The following is a 21,071-nucleotide window of genomic DNA, read 5'->3' on the forward strand; positions in this document are numbered from 1 at the left end:
CCCTGAAGACCTGGGTGGTTAAGGCCATCACTCCAGCAGTCCTGTGTGGACCATGGCACATCTGGCTACATGGTGTTCACAGGTGTGTGAAGGGAAATGAAGGAGTGGGGTGATGGGCAGGCACAGCAGGTGGGAGGCAAGATCCTAGGGCTGTGGGACCAAACTGATCTGGAGACTCCTTCCACACCGTGACTACAAAGCGCTCCCTCTCAAGATGACAGACAACATGTTCTGAGGATTTCCATAGGTAGTATTTTATCTTAGTTTTCAGAAATGTAGTTTGAGATTTACTTTATTTTTATGTTTTATATTATGTATATGTATGTGCATATAAGTCCACAAAAGTATGTCAGATCCCTTGGATCTGGATATCTAATGCATTTATAAACTAAGAATTAAAACAAAATTAGAAACAGGAAATAACATTTGAGTTTTATACTTGCCTCTTTTAAAATTTATCTAGGTATTAAGAGTCTATCAAAGGCATTGAAAATAGGAGCATAACTGTTATGTATAAATGTACCCTTCATCTTATGAATGAGAAAACTAAACAGAGTACAAGGATATTAAAGAATGTATCTATTCAAACTCATTACTATCATTACTAAAATGATACCCTCAACATTCTAAACAGTCTATCTGCCCCTGGACCAGCATGGTCACGCGAGAGGTGAAATCAAGATGTTCACTCACCATACCACTGTAGGAATGGCGTAGCAATATGGCGTGTCCATAGAGGAGTGTGCGGTGGCCTCCACCTTGAGCAGTCTATGGAAAGGACAGAAGAAGGTAGAGAAGAGGAGAATCATGAATGAGCAAAGAACTAAGTCCATTGTGTTTTCTTCTGTCTTCACAGGAAAGGTCAGCAAGAGAGGATGAAACCAAAGCACTGGGAAAGCAAAAACCCCTGGAACGAATTCTTAACCACAAATGAAGCTGTAAGGAAACACCTGCCATGGAGCAAGCATCCCATCATCTCACCCAGCTCTGGAAAGATAACTGGGTTTTGGTGAGTAATTATTACAACTTTAACCATTTACAGTCTACACAGCTACTGCCTGTGTTTCAATTATACGCTGCCACTGTTGGATAGACTACCCTGTTACCTTTATATCTAGAGACCCACTAAATACCCAACACATAGTAAGCACCAGATAAGTATTAGTTTGACAAATAAGTCTTTGCAAAACCCCAAATTGGTCACATCATCTCTGGGGTATAAGTTTCTCATTCTTCACAGTTGCTCATAGGCATGAGTCAAATTCCTTTCATGATCAGAGAACTCACTAAACACTGGTTCTTGGGCCTCCGATGAGATTCTGATTAGAGAGCTCTGAGGTAGGCTTCCCATTGAGCCATTGTCCCAAGGATTATAGTTGGAGATAGACAAATACAGAAGACCTTCGATCTCAAATCTCTCTGGTGCCAGTCCTCTATTCTAAACATATCTACTAATCACTGAGTGGTGGTGATGCACACCTTCAATCCCATCACTCAGAAGGCAGAGGCCAGCCTCGTCTACAGAGCAAGTTCCAGGACAGCTAGGGCTACACAGAGAAACCCTACCACAAAAAAACAAAAACAAAATAAATGTATCTACTCCCTCCCAAAAAAAGTTATATCTTGATATGTCTTGAAATCCAAAATTCACTCTTTTGTTTTCACTGACTTAGAAATGAGGTTTCCAAACGCAACTGATTGGCTACCTCATCCATGAAATTCATCCAGGTTCCATAGTGTCAGCTTCTCCCCTCAACCCTCTGCAGCTCTCAGCAATACCTGTATACTGGCCTTATCACTTTACAAGCAAGAACTGCCTCTCCTTAACCAGACTGAGAACCCAATGAGTGACTTTGATTCATGTTTAGCTCTGAGAAAAGGTATGAGGGCAGTAATCAGTCAAGAAACATTTGTTAAGTAAAAACGTGGACTGGGTTGGAGCATTTCAGTCTATGGAAGTGGGTGTATGTATACAAAGGCATACATCTACCTATGGTATATGTGTACAAAGGAATACATCTACTGTGATGTATGTATACAGACACATACACCTACCTATTGTGTATGTGTACAAAGGCATATACCATACATGCCCCATACATTAAGACACTTAAGAAAGAAGAAGGGGTAGGGTAAAGAAATTCTGTATTTGGGGTGACCATCCTCTCTTAATGAAATTTAATTTAATTTACAAGAGTTCATGATTTAATGAAAGGTAAAATTTGACTTTTAAAAATATCTGTGGATGTGGGACTGTTCTCATTCCATAGAGATGACTGACAGGCTTAATATTACGGAATAATGTAAAATAAATCTGTAAGAGATAAGTGGATAAAAATGTCCCAACTTTCAAATGAAACCTAAGTGATACTCCTGAATGTCATCTAAAAAAAATCCTCATGCAAAGTTCACAAGTCACTGGAAGACAAATTTAGCACCACTGGTCATGTGTGGACCTTTAGATTTCTAGGATCATGTGGGAAAAAAAGCCCACCTGAGGAAATCACATTGCAAGCTAAGGTGCCAGTGTTCACACTTAGGTATGAACTCAATGTACATTCTATATCTGTATTTCTTTAGAGAAATAGTCATGGGGCTATCTGTCTCTTATAACTTTGGGACAGGGGCAGCTGGATTTCTACAGCTGCATGTGAGGTGTTACTGCCATGAGCTTAAATTTATAGTCACAAATACCTCCACAGAAGTATAAAATCTGAATGGTAATGATGAAAACCATTACATGAATAGTGTTAGTTCTACATTAAATCCTCAGTGCTGTTTTTAGGCTCTGCGTTTTTTAAATATGTGATTGTAAAATATAGTGGCTTATTAATCTATCTTTTATATTAACAATGTTTAAAGCCATTAAATTCACTATGAAATATATAAACATCTTAAGTATGGCTGTAATATGTCATGCCACGTTAGAAGTTGTATATTAAACCAGGAGTACAGAGAGCCCTTTCTCTGTACAGAGACTTTTCTGCTAGTCTAGTTCAAAGCTGTCATTATGTAAGGGTTTTGTAAAAAAAAAAAAATTAAATCAGAGCTGCAAAGCAGCTCAGTCGTAGAGTGGTAAGGATTATTACATGCAAGTCCTGGGTATGATTCTGAGGGAGGGGGAGAGAAGGAGGGGATAACAGGGAGAAGGGGAAGGGAGTGGAGAAAGAAGGGCAGTGGAGAATGGAGAGGAGGGATGAGAGGAACAGGGGAAGAGAGCGGAGGGAAAGAGAAAGGGAAAACGGAGTGAAGAAAACAAAGGGAAGGGAACTGGGAAGGAAGGAAATGTTGATTCAATAAACTTCTACACCCCTTGGAGACATTCATGTGTCATGTAACTCCAGAAGTCCAGTGATACAGAACCATGGCTGGGGCAACAGAAACCATACACAGCAAGGAAAATCTGTAATAAGATTTCTTTCAGTGTCCAGATATTTAAGTAGAGAAACATTTAACTATGTGTACAAATATTAACATCTTGAATAAAGAAAAATTAGTTGTTTCATGAGGAAAAAAATCTTCGGAGAAAATGCCTCTCTACCTGGCCTTCCCTATTGTCTAAGAATAGCAGAAGGCAAAAATGAGCAGCACCCAGCACACGGGGGCATCGGGACCTGTGGGGCCTGGTATTTCCAGCCACCTGTGAGTTCCAGCTACAAGGAAGTCTCTAACAGTGTCTTCCAAAAGCAAAACAGCCAGAATCCCTACAACGGGAACATTCTAATCAAGTCACAATTAAAAAATACTAAATAGATGGAAATAGAAAACACTATCCTGAGTGAAGTAACCCAGACCCAAAAAGATGAGTATGGGATATACTCACTCATAATTGGTTTCTAGCCATAAATAAAGGACATTGAGCCTATAATTTGTGATCCTACAGAGGCTAATTAAGAAGGTGAATCCAAAGAAAAACATATAGTTATCCTCCTGGACATTGGAAGTAGACAAGATTGCCGGGCAAAAATTGGGAACTTGGGGGTGGGGTGGGATTGGGGTAAGGGGAGATGGGGAGAGAAAAGTGAGAAGGGGAGGATGGGGAGAGCTTGGGGGAATGAGATGGTTGGGATAAAGGAAGGGTGGATATGGGAGCAGGGAAGTTTATATCCTAATTTTAGGGTTGGCAAGAAACTTGACTCTAGAGGGATTCCCAGGTGTCCAGGGAGATGTCCCCAGCTAGTTCTTTGGACAGCTGAGGAGAGGGAACCTGAAATGGCCCGATCCAATAGCCATACTGATGAATATCTTGCATATCGCCATAGAACCTTCATCTGGCGATGGATGGAGATAGAGACAGAGACCCACATTCGAGCACTGGACTGAGCTCCCAAGGTCCTAATGAGGAGCAGAAGGAGGGAGAACATGAGCAAGGAAGTCAGGACCGCGAGTGGTGCACCCACCCACTGAGATGGTGGGGCTGATCTAATGGGAGCTCACCAAAGCCAGCTGGACTGGGTCTAAAAAAGCATGGAATAAAACCGGACTCCCTGAACATGGCAGACAATGAGGGCTGCTGAGAAGCTAAGGACAATGGCACTGGGTTTTGATTCTACTGCATGTACTGGCTTTGTGGGAGCCTAGCCTGTTTGCATGCTTATCTTCCTAGACTTGGATGGAGGGGGGAGGACTTTGGACTTCCAACAGGGCAGGGAATCCTGACTGCTCTTTGGACTATAGAGAGAGGGGAAGGGAAGTGGGGGGAGGGGAGGGAAATGGGAGGTGGGGAGGAGGTAGAAATTTTTTAATAAAAAAATACTTTAATGGAAGAAATCCCTAAAGATGACTAATTAAACCTAATTTGGTTCTATATAATCCAAAAATGTCAAAAGCTATTTAAATTATTAAATCAAAGTGAGTAATTTACATTTAAATGTTAAATATTTGATTTCATTTAAAATTTTTAAAGGAAAAGCATTATGCGAACATAAAGCAAATTCATATAACAATCCTAAAACTTATAAAATATTATATATAGTCATTCTAAAATTTATGGGATATTGCCTATGATCATACATAAGCAATATTATAGCCAGGAGTGATGGCACAGCCTATAATCTTAGCCTTTGGGAGGCAGAGGCAGGTGAACCTCTGAGTTTGAGTTCAGCATGGTCTATAAACTTAGTTCCAGGACAGCCAGGTCTATACAGAGAAAATCTATCTCAAAAAGTCAAAAATCCAATACATATATATATATATATATACACACACATACATACATACATATACACTATATATAGACTATTAAGTAGGACATATACCCACAGACACATGCGTTATCACATATACCCACAATGACAGGAATTATCATACATATAGCAGAAGATCAAGGCCTCACCTTCATCATGAACTTCTGTGGAGACATAAAGAAAAGAGAAAAAATATTAAATACAAATCATTTCAAGAACTTAAAACTATCTTATTTATCAAGACCCCATTGTTCTAAGTGGAACTATGTCAATGATAAACAGAAAATTTGCACTGCTGTTGCAACAGAACTTATACTCAACTACATGCTAGGAAAATGCTATAGCAAGCAAAGTCTTTTGAAAGGAAATCTTTACATTAGTTCAGCTGTTTTATGTAAATACATGCCACACTACTTTAAAAATGCCCGGCTCAATTTCCAACATCCAAGCATTGAGGAGGTATAATCTACCATTTATTCTCTGAAAATGCTTAAATCAAAAACTTCATTCCATCTCTTTTGGCGTAAGTGCAGTGATACAAGGCAACTTGACTAAGTTCAGTAAAGCTGGTGGAAGAAGCCACAGGTTAGGAGAGTCTCAACCATGGAGTCCAACATCCTTCATGCATGAACGGGAAGCAGTCCCTTGGATGCTGCCTATGGTGAGAGGTACATTTCAAAGAGAGGCAGACAAACTATCTCTCCTTTTCTCTCAACACAGCGCCACCTCTCTCACACAGCTCTTATCTCTTCTGTAAAACATACGCATCTTTCCTTGTTTGTACTGGATGCCCTCCAGTTTCCTGGATTTGTTTCCAGGAGAGTAAAAGATAAACATCCAAGAAGGGGGAAAATGTTTGATTTCCCAACTTAGGACTGAAGTAAACTGTTATGTACAAATATAAAACAGAGTAAGAAAAAAATATAGATCTATCCTCATTAGGTTTAAGCCAATCATCCAGAGAACATTTTTCAACATAGATGTTTGTAGATAGTACAGCTGCTTCCCTGAGACACACATAAAGAGAAACATGTATGTAAATAAATGGAAATACCATTGCAAATGATGTTTCTCATTTTTAATATTTTCAGTCAAGAGGAAAACTGTAATGAATTTCATTCTTGCCCAGCTGTGCTTTACCAATGAGATTAGCAATGCTCCTAGCCGTCATTACAGAAGCTTACTGCAGGCAGGTAAGACAGAGAACCATAATAGGCCAATGTGGTGAGAATAAGTGATGGCTGTTTGCTCAACTCTAAATGAACGCCCCCTCCCCCCAATCTCAGGAAACATGGTGGCACATGGGATGGAGATTGTGTCAAGAGCTAGGAGGTGGGGACCTATGAGTCAGAAAGATGTCTTCTGGGCATGCTATGACCATCACACTCACAAACACTGCAGCCATGGAAGTCCACAAAATGCCTGCTCAAGGTTGGGCCCACCAACAATTCAATGTAGAGAGGGTGGGAAAACATGGGGCCCATAAGATTCTCTGAAGGAATATCAACAGTTTATGGCTGTTGGGGAGGATGCCATTTTATTCAGTGGTGTCACCTCTGGTAAGTTGCCCTTTTCATGTTAAATAACCTCCCAGCACCTCCCAGCAGTAAGAGTTGGGGTGGGGGAAGTCTCTGACTACACTGCCTGATTTGGGGACCCATTCCTCCTGCCACATCACTTCATTCAACCTTGCTGGAAGAAGGGGGTGCCTGGCCTCAGTGCAGCTTGATATCCAGGAGGTACCCACCTATATCTAAAAAGAAACAGTGGAGAAGGAGTGGATGGATGGGAGGAAGGGGATGCTTTGGTTAGGATGTAAAAACAAGAAAATAAATTCAAAAGTAAAAAAAAATAACTTCCCACATGCTCAGTCAAGGAACTTCAGTTAAACTCCGTGGACCACAGACGAAAGGAGGACATGAGAATGGGTGGTGAGCTTCTTAGGAAAAGGGTCTCAGTGGGGAAGAAAGGTACTGGAATAGGATAGAATGGACTTCAGTGCACTGCATAAATGTATGAAAATGTCAAACAATAAAAACAGAAGGAAATTTTATTTTTCACTTAGAAAATGCACAAAGTTAGCTACAAAAGAACATCTAACTGATATTGATGGTCAATGACAGCAGAAAATGTACTTTCCACACAGAAACAAAAACTACATGCCCTCATATTTGGCAATATTGGATGTCTTTAACCTTTACTGTTAATGTGGCACGGCCTAGAGTTCTCTTAGATTAGAAGCCACAGTAGAGGGATTGCCTAGATCAGCCTGGCTTCTAGGTATGTCTGTGAGGTACTGTCTTGATGGTTAATTGATGCAGGAGGGCCCATCCTACCACGGGGAGAATCATCCCCTAGGTAGGTGGCTGGGCTGTGTAAGAAAGCTAGCCAAGCATAAGAGAGTGAGCTGACAAGCAGCCTTCCTCCGTGGTTCTACCCTGACTTCCTTCAATGTTGGACTGTGAAAAATGAAGCTTTCTGCCCCAAGTTGCTTCTGGTCAGAGTATTTTATCACAGCAACAGAATTCAAAATAGGTCAATGGAAATATGACCCAAGAACTAAGTTGAAAAAATCATTTTGATGTCATACTTAGAAGAAACAACCAGAAATATCTAACATTTTTCAATGGTACATAGTTATGATAGATACTTTCTGTGGCTTTTAATTGAGCTGGGGTTTGGAATTTTTCTTTAAAAAGTAATTCTGTTTGATTTGGCCAGTCACCTAAGTTAACTACATTACAATGGTAGTGGGTTTTTTTTTTACAAAGTGTTCGGCAGAGTTGCTAAGCCGGCTCTTCAGCATACACTCGTTGTGGATGACATCGGGGGGAGTAAGACACGGAGTGGGAGACGTGACTGTGCAAAGGGATAGAATGAACAGAACAGCTGAGCAAAGCTGAAAGCATCACCTGTGGGATGAGGAAGAACAGCGCCTGTGAAGGCCACGCTGCTTTCCGGAGACAACCAAGAGCACGAAAGACTGACTGAAGCTTATATCAAGATTAAAACTTCTTTTTTCAAATCTCTTGGATAATTTGGTTTAAGCTGCAACTATTAACAAAATGATAACAATAGAAGATTTTTCTAAAGGGATCACTCATGGAAAAAGAAAAGAAACTAATGCACTAAGTCAAGAGGAATGGCTATGTTAGTTTGATCTCCATCTAACACTACTTAGATCTGATTTTTAAAAAGATAACAAAATCAATGAAGAAAAACCATTCTAAAATGTGAAAATGTGAATGACACAGGGAAAGGCAACTGAGGCAGAATGATACTAAAAGGCACATCCTCTCTCCATGCTGAGAATACCATGTTTATGCTTAAAATAAATATAATAAAAGATATACTGAACTGAATTCAAATTTCTCTGGGCACTAGCTTCAATGTCACTAGAGAAAGTAGAGTAAGGGGCCATGATAAGGCTGACTATAGCATGGCCATGTTGCATAGGTCCTGACCCACTTCCCATCCTGATAGAAGTTCTTAGATGGCATAGAACTTTGGGCTAGAAAAGTCATTGAGTGTTCAAAGCTTAGTAAGCTTTTCTGTGGGAGCAAATCAGTAAGCAGCGCCCTTCACGGCCTCGGCATCAGCTCCTGCCTCCAGGACCCTGTCCTGTTTGAGTTCCTGCCCTCACTGCTTTTGATGATGAACTGTTGTATGGAGCTATGAGTGAAATAAACCCTTTCCTCCCAAAGTTGTTTTTGGTCATGGTGTTTCATCACAGCAATAGTAATCTTAACTAAGACAGATGGTGACAGATTTGCACAGAAACACGGAGTTTTAGGTTTCTGGGGTAAAGCTGCATGAGGTGGCCACATGCTGTCTAGGGTTAGTTCAGTTGCTACAGATTTCACAGATGATGTGAAGAGAAAGAGCGGAGGCATGACTGCCCACACATTCACTAACATGAAAACAGTGAGAGAAATTGCTAGTGGAGGTGACGTCGCCAGACAGATGACTGGCTTAACCCCACAGAATCCCCTGTGGTCACTCATCACCATAGATCTGAAAGACCTTAGGAAGTTGTTCTTGGGAAACACAAATGGTGACAAGGAGAAAACCAAGTAAAATATCAATCTTCACACTGACAACAAACACTGGACATCAAAAGAACACAAATTTATGCTCAATCTTGTTCCCAGTACAAAGCAAGAAACAGTCACTCAGGGAACGCTTTGACCATTGTGAGGGCTCGTAGCTCAGCATTGCTGTCTTTATTCAGTTTAGAAATGTAAAATAGTATGATGATATTCTTGGTTGTTGGCTTGACTACGTCTGGAACTAAAATCCAAAAATGGAGGACACCTCTGTAAGAGATTTTTGCTTAATTTGAAGCAAGAAGATCCACTTCTAATCTGGATCTTTGAGATAGAAGGACAGGCCTTTAATTCAGATCTTTAGAGATGGGAAAGGCCACCCTTTTTTTGATGGTGAACTACAGCTTTATTAGAAGGGATAGGAAAAGATCTTTAATCCAGCTCTAATCTGGACCAGACCTTCTGCGGGAAGCCTATATAAGGACATGGAAGCAGGAAGTTTTGTTCTTGATCTGCCTGTCCTCACCTTGATAGCTAATCCATTTCTTCACTGGCACTAGAGCCTACTTATTTGTGAGTCCAGAATATACTAAAGGCCAGATGAGGCATTCAGCCTTTTGCACTGAAAAACTACTGAATTCTGGGACTTTCCTATCACCGCCAGCCATTACTGGATTATCTGAACCAGGCTGTAAGTCATTCTAATAAATCTCCTTTGTATATTACATATAGAGAAAGAATCATTCTATAAGTTCTGTTACTCTAGAGAACCCTGACTAATACAAACAGATTTTTTAAAATTAATAACTCTGGGCCAGAGAGATATCTCCACACGTAAGGGTGCCTGCCACCAACCAAGCTGACTGTTACAGGAAAGAAAGGATTCTATGTCTAGGTAGAAGCATGCCCTTCTCCCCTCCCTTAAGAGTTAATTCCGTTGAGCAGGTCAAGAACCTACCCAAGGGGCCACCCCTAGAAAGCTGAGTTCTCCATCAGATACCGTACTCTTCCTTCCCAGAGCCCTATCCCCTTTGCAACTCCTACCAGCCCCCACCATGCGGGGCTGGGTCTGTCTGCCTTTCTAAGTCCTGGCTGCTCAGAGAAGTATAGCTAGTCCTTTTCCTCTCTTCTTTTTCTGAGGCTGGACAGCACCTACGTGAGCTTTCCTCTTACTTACTTGAGTTTCCTTCCTCTCTAAAACCCCCCTCACTTGCATGTGTTGACCTCCACACCAGCATATCTCAATCAATGGGGCTTTTACCCTTTGTCTCCATTCCCCTCTTCTGGGTCAGTTTCGAGATTTACAGTTTGCCTGCATCATATCTTCTTTTAACTTTCTAATGTTCTCAACTTCCTTACTATTTCTGTAAAGCTCCCCTCCTTACTCTGTGAGTGACCTCCACCTTAGCTCATGTTCTCCACTTAACTCTTTACTCATCTTCAGAGTCACAAGTGAGCTTGCCTGGGAGAATTCTCTTAAACTCTGATGAAATATCCTTAAACGTCTACATGGTATTACTCTTAATATTTTTTGTTGGTGAGCCTAAGAACTCCCCAGAAGGGACCCTAATTTGCTTGGTATCATTGGTGACCCCACTTGAACTCTCCGAGATTCCCAGTAGCATTTCTATCATGCCCCTTAATTCCTTAACTGACAAAGAAAAGGAACCCATTCCTTCACCCTAAAGAGGAAGGCATCATGCAGAATTAAGTTTGATTTTTGGGACTTACATGGTAAAAGGAGAGAACCAGTTCCCACCAATTAACTTCCACTTATGCACTGTGGTACATTCACCCCACAACACACACACACACACACACACACACACACACACAAAATGAATGAATGAATGAATAAATGGTTTTTAAAGTTATTTCTTCTGTCTAAGAATCTCTCTTACAATCTTTTAAGTGAATCTTTACTGAAAGATGCCCCCTAAAGACTGTCTAGACAGAACTGGCAGCCAAGGAACATGCACTCAGAAGGCTTATCATTCCAAGGATCTGAATGCAAGACTTGGAGGGAGCAGGGAGGTGAAGGTTCAGGAGCAGGTCTAGTCTTGGTTCCCCTTTAAGAAACTAAAACACCCTGCTCCACACAGAAGATGCTCATTGATAGTCAGCCCTTTGTTATATCCTGTCTCTCCATGTGCTAAGATGCAAGGGTTTCCCACCATGTTCCACCTGCCACCTCTCCTCGCTCTCTTATGAGTGAAGCAGCTTCACTATGTTGAGAAAAAGAAGTTTCTTAACCATCAAAGATTTGGTGCATTAAGGATGCTCACAATAAATTTTAGTGGATAAACATAGTCTAACACGAATAATCCCAAACTCAACACTTACCCCTTATATGCTATAGAATAACACATGTAGATGTATTATTTGTGGGAAATGTCAACTACTACTTTTATGATGAACACACTCTGTATGCATGGCTAACTTTCTAAGGCTTTCCTACTGAAAATACCTAATACGTTGAGAAGGCATGGTAAATGTAGATCTAGAGAGTATCAGAAAAGGGCCCAGCCTTCGTTACACACAGGATACCTCCAACAGTCACACTCCTGCGTCACTCGTGCTGCCTGCATTCTGTCACGTATTGAACACGTGTGGTTATGCTTAAAATGAACATGGCATAATTGAGAGCAGATGTGTGTCAACTGTTATCTTTTCCAACCTATCAACCACTAAGTACAGACATTATTAAATGACCTGGTTTTCTGAGTGTAATAAATGTGACAGATATATGTTTTCATAATTATCTAGTTCTGCTTCAGAAGGAAATTAAAATGGCACTCAACATGGGACTTGAACCCACAACCCTGCGATTAAGAGTCTCATGCTCTACCAACTGAACTAGCCAAGCTAAAAGGCCCAACAGTTTATAATTAATATAAGCCTCTGTGTGTTTCTCTGGGACTGAACAGCTGTGGGACCAGGCGGGACAGAAACTTTCATCTACAATAAATGGTGCTGGTAAGCTAGAGTATGTCCTAGCATTCTATCTCAGTGGCGTGTGTGCATTACAGAACTCAGGAACGCCTGAAATAAGACACCAATAGCTACCTGGAGCTTTCTTCTTTTTCCAGCTTGTCTCAAAAGAGAATCCTCTTGACACAGAACACTACAGTGACACTTGTATCAAAATGACTGAAGACATATGAAGCCTGGCCTATACACTAAGACTGCCACCAAAAAACCAGTAATCATCTACTCAAGAGACTGAATGCTTTATACATTTTGAGTATGAATGAACCCTGATAATGTTTTTCCACATAGCCTCATATGACAGCTGGGTGTACAATGCATTATTTTTTGAAGTTAGGAAGCATTTTAAATTATTATATATTTTAATATCGATAGAAACATTATGAATTTTTAAAATATAAGTGGAAATAATCACTTGATTTACAAATAATATATCATATGCGACAATTTCAATAAGTTTCTTTCTCTTCTTATCTCCTCCCACAAACTGAAATTCTCATGTTGGAAACTAACACTAACTAAACTAAAGATTAAGATAAGGTCAGGGCAGGATGGGGTGGATGAAAACAATAGTTAAATATTCTTTAAATCAAGACTCAGAAATAGCCTTTTCTTTTAAGTGTGAAGAGTTACATTTTATAACTCAATGGATGTAAGTTTAAACAAGTACAGAGATGCTCCAAAATGACATTAGTAAAAGGGAAAAAGAAGTTGAGGAAGGAAGGGAGAAAGAGAGAAAAAAGAATGAATGAAGGAAGAACAAGAAGAAAATCAAGGAAGACAGAGACAGGAGAAGAGGAAAAAGAAAGAGGAGGAAGAAGAAATGGACAGAGGACAGAAGTGAAGAAGAGAGGCATGGGCAAGAGGAAGGGAGGGAGAAAAGAGAGGAGACGAGAGGAAAAGGAAGGAAGAGGGAAGGAAAGAGAAGAGAAGGGAGAGAGTGGAGAAGGGAGAGAAAGGAAGGGAGAAAGGAATAGAGAATAAAGAAGTTGATGTGAATATGAGGCACCCATGTCAGAAAGGAGCAATGGTGCCTGACACACAGTGGACCACCACCTAGCCCGCTGCGGAAGGAGCAGGGTGAGAGTCCATCTACTTCCACCAGCTGACTACTCACTCAGCTGACTGCCAATAGGCAATAGAGCAAGAAGCTGGCTTCCCCAAGAAAGGGGCTGTTAGGCTGGGAGTCTTGCATTCCTTCCCAAGTTTGCCCTCACCACAAAACTCATGAGGGTTGTTGTCCCTGTCTACAGGAGCTGGAAGCCAGCAGACTTGACAGCTGAAATCCAAAGGCTAAAAGGATACATCCAGCTCCAAAGGAATGGCATCTGGGAAGGAACTAAACTGTACACAGACAACCTAGGCATCCTGGGGAGATCTAGCCTAGGGCTGTTCTAGGAGACACCAAAGAAGGTTAATACCCAAACAAAACAGATTAGAAGCATCAGGCTGCAGAAGAGAATCACAGGTCAGAAACAGCCATGATGGCAGCTCCCTGAAGATACCCATAAAGGCCCTGATAAATGAAAGGACTCTGGAATCAGATGCCTTCCAGTCAACCGTGGGGTCTCCTCATCAAACCACACATGGAAAAGACTCAGAAGAGGAGCCTGAAACACTGGCCGGACACAGCAGAAGCTGCTTTCCATACCCATTACCTCGGGGATATGGCCACAGTGGCTTGGGCTCCCTAAGCAACACTTCAGAGACCCAGAGGTTTGACCCAATAGGACATCATGATGAGACTGGTGTGAGGGAGATGACCATGGCATGCTGTATTGCTGAGTAAGGCTACTTTAGTTGGACACAAGCGACATAGAAGAACACACCCACAGAGCAATGTGAGCAGAACCTAGTGTGCTGTGGAGCAAGATCCCATCCTGCAGGGAAGCTGATTAAAAGGCAGAATTTTCTACAGGGAGGTAAAACATTACCTCCTGCAGAGAAGCTCCTTAGAACTTCTAGAAGTAAATAATTCAAAGCCTTCAAGAAGTTCCTGAAACTGACCAGATTCCTTTGGTCCCTCCCTGCCAATGCTTATAAAAGCAGTAAGGCCTGCTGAGGCTCATTCTCAGATCAGCTGAGCTGCCTGGAAAAGACTCACTAACCTAAAGAGCAGCAAGCTATGTGCTGCCCTCTGGTGTGGTGGTTTGAATAAGAATGGTCCCGCAGGCCCAGAGAGAACAGCATTAGTAAGAGCTGTGGCCTTGTTGGAGTAGGTGTGGCTTTATTGGAGGAAGTGTGTCACTGGGGCATGCCTTGAGGTCTCAGAAGCTCAAGCCAGGCCTAGTGGCTCACAGTTTACTTCCTGCTGCCTGCAGATTCAGATGCAGAACTCTCAGCTACCTCTCCAGTATGATGTCTGCCTGCACGCTGCCAATGCTTCCCACCACAACGATAATGGACTGAACCTCTGAAACTGTAGGCTATCCCCAATTAAATGTCTTCTTTTTATAAGAGTTGCCATGGCCATGGTGTCTATTCACAGCAATAGAAACCTAAACTAAGATATCTGGCTTTGCAGCTTTTGTGAGCTTGTCACCCACGCAGGGGTGGACTTTTGATGATATGTCTATCTTTGAGTCATTTCTGCTCCTCTAAGTAATCCAACGAAGCTCCCTAGCTCACCAAGTGGGGCTTTGATAGTATCCACTCTTCAGTCTGTCATCAGTTCTCCGCTAGGGGTGAACAGACATTCGCTCACTTCTCCCCAGGGACAGGGTCACACAATACCAGTTATTCCCAACCGTCCTTCTAGTATGTACGTCACAGTAGAATTTCGAAGTTCAAATGGCCAATGAGTGAGATATGAGTTATACAGAAAGAGGTCAGAGAAAGTGTTCATCAGTCTGAAGTACACGGACTCCACAGAGACTGCTCGTTACATGGATTCCAAATGAATGCACATCTCAGCAGCTCTTGACAGAACACTAACATTCAGGAACAAGAAGAGCCTACCAGACTGGCCAGCGGCCAAACAAAGCCCGTTTTGTTCAGTTCAATGGTGTTTCCATGACCTCCTTACAACTAACAAGCAATTTCTAACATAAAAGTCACACCAGAAAGCCAAATTTAAAATGAGAAATCGCTGTGGAAAGAGAGGAGCATGTGAACTGGTCAGGCGGACTGAAGCAAACAAGCCAAGCACACAGAGGGGACTGCAAATGCTTTCAAATAACAGCGGATGGGTGGCTTCATTTACTCATATGTCTCACTAAACATTTTACATAGTTGATTTTCGAAAGAATTAAAAGTGGGTTGAAGGGATATTGAAGAGAGTGCCAGTCTGGACACAGCACAGAAATGCTGCAGGGGAAAATAAGGGTACAGACACACAGAGAAAGAGAGAAGTGTTTTTAAGATGCTAGCAAATGAGTAGGGCTTAACCAAGGAGGTACCAGGGCCCTGCTTAGAAAAACAAGAGCCCAGAGCCCATCAGGAAATGTTTGAGCAGGGATCAGAATTTTAACTCTTGAAGGAGTACAATTTCAAGTTCAAAAAATAAAATAGTGAAGCCGGGCAGTGGTGGCGCACGCCTTTAATCCCAGCACTCGGGGAGCAGAGGCAGGCGGATCTCTAAGTTCGAGGCCAGCCTGATCTACAAGAGCTAGTTCCAGGACAGGCTCTAGAAACTACAGGGAAACCCTGTCTCGAAAAATTAAAAAAAATTAAAAAAATTAAAATAGCGAGACGAGACAGAGTAGTTTGTCCTAGGATGATATGGAAGCTCTCAAAGACTAGCATGGATGTCGTCCTCATGGAAACAGTTCCATCAATTGAACTTGCTTGGATACAAAGGGCTAAATGAGGATCAAAGGGAGAAAGAAATACAGACATCCACCAGGAAATGTAGTTGTTCGGGTATCACTTTGAAAGCCTCCTGGATGGTATGGGGAGGTGGGGAAACTCCAAACATTGTAGTGAAAGAATCAGGTTCTAAGACAGTGATGGAGAGAACCAGGCCCCAAGACAAAAAATGAAGAGAACCAGGCCCAAATAAGGATAGATGACAATGGTAAAATTAAATAGCCATTTCAGTCTATCTCAGGAGACTCTTCCTGTGAAGTGAAAAACAAAGCCAAATGCTAAGGAAAACGGTTGTTGCTTTGTACTTTGGGGACAAGCTGAGTGGGGATGTAAACGCTGCTGTGACTGACCTCCACTCCAACTGTGGAGTATTAGCAGAAGGGCATTGATACTAAATTTATCCCCCACCCACCCATTTCTTATTTTCCTCCCTCTCATGCATCCCTATTTCCTCTGTCTCTCTTTTCATTCCTCGTCATTTTTCTTAACAGATGAAGAAACAGAGTAACAATGCCATTGGACCACGACACAGACTGCCAACCGGATGGCTTTCAGACTGCCTGCAGTCACCTGTAACTACTCTTTGTGTGGCATTTGCTTTTCGCCTTCACTTTTCAAGACTGCCCCATACAGAAAAAGCCTTGCATTTTTCTCTGTAACACATGGAACAATATTGAGACTGCATTGCAGCATTTTTGAGATACAACATTCACTTCTGTTTAACAAAACATTGAATAGTAGTAACAAAACCCTTCCTATGGCCAGAGACACGTCAACATTTGTATAATTAAACCAATTGCATAAAATGATCTGGTTGGGAGTGCAGAGTCCTTTGATGGAGCCCGCTGCAGGTGACAGTAACTCAGAGACACAAGAGGTTCTAACTGGTGACCTGAAAAGTGTACTCTTTACAGCCGAGCAGTTAGTTCAAACACTAAAAGAAGCTGTGCTAGGAAGCAAAATTAAAAAGCTCAGAGGCAGCAGCGAGCATGCGCTTTTCAATCACAAGTCCTTTGGAAAGGCAGGGAAACACATACCCATTTTTCCACATCAACCTGCTGTGGAAAGAAAAAGCCAAAACAATTAAAAACAAAGCAAAACAAAAACTCCTAACAATGCTTCCGATGGTTGTCTAAGTCAACTGAAATGTGACCCCTGGCCCAAAAATCTACTTCCCGTTTTAAAGAATGCTTGGTAGTGTTCAAACTTACCATTAGCAAGTCATCTCAATAAACCAACTCAATCTCAGTTAGCAAAGCAAGCCCATATACTGGTAACCTGCTAAAGGTCCACAAGACAGCCCAATGCACTCAAAGGGTGGGTTGAGCTGTGATGGAATTCTCAAGCACAATCTTTCATCTTGATATCAAGGACCCCTCCCCCTCCCCGCAAGCTCCACTTAATTATAAAGGACAAGGACAATCTGGATACACGATGCCACACAGTAACTTCCCTTCAAACATTAAAAGCAAAAAATTTTCTCTTACCTCATTCTTTAGAGCATTACATAAAGTTCCACAATAAAAAGAAGCATGCTTTTGTCAAACAATTCTGATATGATATGACATTCAGATTAACTTAAATTGTTTTTATTAGTGAAATTCAAGGTACTCTAATCACAGTGTGACTCTCTAAAAACCAAGTGACGTGAGTATTACACCCACAGTGTAAGAAGAACGAAAACAAAAAATCACAAAAATGTCAACAAGAACGCCTTTTAGAATGTTCCTGGATTTCATCATTGGGGGGTGGAAACACGCTCAATTCTAAAAGCAAATCTCTACTACTCACCCCTAGAATAGGACAGAATAAAATGGAATGGAATAGAATCGAATACACGATTCATGTCCTGTGAGAATCGACGTTTATGTCATACTGTTCATGTATAAATTTAGATTTCTTTTCTCCTTAGAAAATTTCATTAACCAGATAATAAAGCTAAAGCTGTTTAAGGGGAAATCCAGGCTACTGTTAAGTATATCAATGCCGTTTAAGCAACTTTTGTTAAATGATATAAAATAATTTTAAAACTGAGTATGGTGGCATAGACCTTTAATCCCAGTACTCAGGAGCCAGAGGCAGGCCAATCTCAGTGAGTTCTAGGCCAGTTTGGTCTCCATAGTGAATCCTAGGCCAGTCAGAGCTATATAAGGAGATCCTGCTGTGTGTGTGTGTGTGTGTGTGAGAGAGAGAGAGAGAGAGAGAGAGAGAGAGAGAGAGAGAGAGAAAGAAAGAGAGAGAGAGAGAGAGAGAGAGAGAGAGAGAGACAGAGACAGACAGAGAGAGAGAGAGAGAGAGAGAGAGAGAGAGAGAGAGAGAGAGAGAGAGACCTAAACAAAGCCCTTATGGAAATTCCAAAGATTCTTTTAGAGCAGAGCATCCTGGCTGACTGAGGGATGTGTTTAGTCCCAGCAGTTCCTGTTCTAAGACAACTCACTCCTTATACTTTCTTTTGTTATTAGAGAAGGAAACTCTTGCTGAGCTGAACGGGAAGGCCTGGCGCTCCCTGGGTATGTCTGCCTCCATGCACTTCCAAGTGTTCATTTTAAACATTAGACCATTAAAAAAGTGAATCCGTTTCTTTAAAGTAAATGGAAGCAAAGTGGGGAGAGGGGAAAAATCCAATGCGACACAGAAGTGGAAAGGGGTTCCTAGGGATGGAAGGGCGCAGCGAGGGGGGCTGGGAAAGGGAGAGAAAAATAATGAGCAAATTTTGTTTGAAAACTGTCATAAAGAAACCCAATTCTTTGTAAGCTAACAATGAAAGAAAAATATAGTTCAGTTGTCATAGACCATTCTGCTCCAAAATGGACAAATCTTATACTTGTATTCTTGCAAGAAAAAAAATATATTATTTCTCTTCCATATTTACCAGGAAATTTTTAATGATGTATTTTAATAATAGAAGTAACTATCAAAATATACGCTACCATCATGTTCACATTTAAATGCTAGACATTCACACACTACACAGGCTTGTACACACCAGAGCAAAGACATACACTGTAGGATTTACCAGAAGACAGACTTGGGAATCAAGCTAGAGTTAACGTTATCAGCTATAGGGGTTTTAGTGATTACACAGTAGCGGTAGTTGATAGAACAACACGAACTCCCCTCTCCCCAGATAACCAGAGAGGCTTCGCGACAGCAAGAGCTAGGCAGTGAATGGCCGGCTAGACACACAAGACAAGGACCACAGGGCTGGAACTACACATATGTCAGGCAGTGATTTCATGACACGGCTCCTGTCAAAGTCAACATGGATCACTTTTTGCAAATCCTGCAAATAGTGAGGAGGAAATAAATTTTCATGGGGCTAATCAAAAAATTTACACACACAAAAGAAAAATCTCCAAAAACTTGATCAATTTTAGAAGCTAAGCAACTGCCAAATTCATAAAAATGGGAGAGAAAAATCAACATTTTTCTAAGAACTTACTATATGACTTTTTAAAGACAAGATCTCTTGTATCTCAAGAGCAGATTATATCAAATGTTTTATCATAGGAACACGAAAAGAGCAACTTCATTTTTAAACAAAACAAAAAAATTCTCTTAAGAGAAATAGCCATGAAAATGCTAGCTTGATTTAGCAGAGGACACAACAGTCCAATACAAAAATAACTCATGCTGAAATTGTATCACTAAATGAAAAACAGGTAACTCATATACCACCTATATTTTATATTCATGTTTTAATGACAGGTTAATGCACAAAGGTAAGGAAATTCCATGCCCTTACACTGTTGCTGTTCTTCTTGAAATCGTCTCTGCCATTTTGTTTGAGATGGGGTTGTGTAGTTCTTCCTCCTCTTCAAACACCCCCTTCTCAAAAGAAGGATGAGATTCTAAAGACTCAGAAAGCTGGTGACATTTGCAAAGCTCATAAAGTCACAAGAGTGACAGGCCCTCTCCCCACCAAGTGTAAAAGGTTGCTGGGAAGAGGTGAGTCTCGGGGAGTGGCCTGAAATGGGACCCATCTTCTACACCCTTTTGACTGACTTCCCAGTGTACCGTACAGTAAGTTACTATGACAGCTATAGTCTCACACCAATGGGTGTCCCTTATCACTGTGCCTAGATTGACTTACTAAATGTGAAAACTCTATCATCAGACTCATATAAATTTACAATTACTATATTTGTCTTACAAATTGGCTGTATCCTCATAACAAAATGTCCATCTTCATTTCCATACTGATTCTGCCCTCTTCCTATTCAGACAGTAACTTCACTACCGCAGCTATAGATACACACATATTGTCAGACTACTGCTTTGATTTTTCCTATAATGTGATAAACAGCACATGACTATTAATCAAGTAACAGAAAAAGTAGGACAGGGGCCTCCTGCATGTTCAGCCCCTACCTTATTCATGAATTTTCACCATAATATTCTATTCATTTATACTTAGCTTTATTACTGCAATATATTTATTGTTGTACTTGTATTCTGTAGTCTTTCTAAAGTGTTACTGAAAGTAACTTACAGGGTTATAGCTCAGCTCAGAGTCAGGGGCCTGCCTAATATGTACACAGTCCTTAGCTTGATTCATGCACCCCCACAACCTGTACCCCCCTAGAGAAGGGAAGGGAAAATAGGGAAGGAGAAGGTAAGGGGAGGGGAGAGGAGATGGGAGGGAGAAGGAAGGCAATGAGAGGAAAAAGGAAGAAAGTGTGAGGAAGGAAAGAGATTGAAATAAATTTCCTTTCATGATTCTGCCTATCAAAGCACACAATTAGCAAAATTTTTTTACCATATTCAGAGAGCAGAAAGACATCACCATAATCTAAGTTCAGAACAGATTTAATCCCATTATGTTCTTATTCCTCTTCTCTTCATTCTTCTTCTGTATGTTAATCAACTATTTTGGTTTCATTTCCCTGAAGGCTGCCTAGTACACCAGTCTTTTCCATGATAAAGATTACTTAGGCATTGATGATATTTAATACTCTAGTACAAATTAGTAACATTAGCGCGTTTCAGAAAGAGCAGTTTTATATCTTCCCATTTTTGTGTTATTTTATTGTGTAATTTTTAT

The 21,071-nt window shown here is 41.1% G+C and overlaps 1 protein-coding gene across 1 annotated transcript in view; it reads right to left on the reverse strand.

Annotated features, from left to right (window-relative positions):
* Ryr2 (ryanodine receptor 2) overlaps positions 1–21,071 on the reverse strand; it is a 387,717-nt gene that overhangs the window by 324,180 nt on the left and 42,466 nt on the right. The window contains exons 4-6 of the mRNA XM_038334286.1: positions 17,065–17,085; positions 5,336–5,350; positions 694–768 (exon numbers count right to left, since the gene is read on the reverse strand). Coding sequence (XP_038190214.1) covers positions 694–768; positions 5,336–5,350; positions 17,065–17,085 — 111 coding nt within the window. The remainder of the gene's footprint in view (positions 1–693; positions 769–5,335; positions 5,351–17,064; positions 17,086–21,071) is intronic.

The sequence above is a fragment of the Arvicola amphibius genome, chromosome 6, assembly GCF_903992535.2.
Source record: "Arvicola amphibius chromosome 6, mArvAmp1.2, whole genome shotgun sequence".
Classification (NCBI taxonomy): domain Eukaryota; kingdom Metazoa; phylum Chordata; class Mammalia; order Rodentia; family Cricetidae; genus Arvicola; species Arvicola amphibius.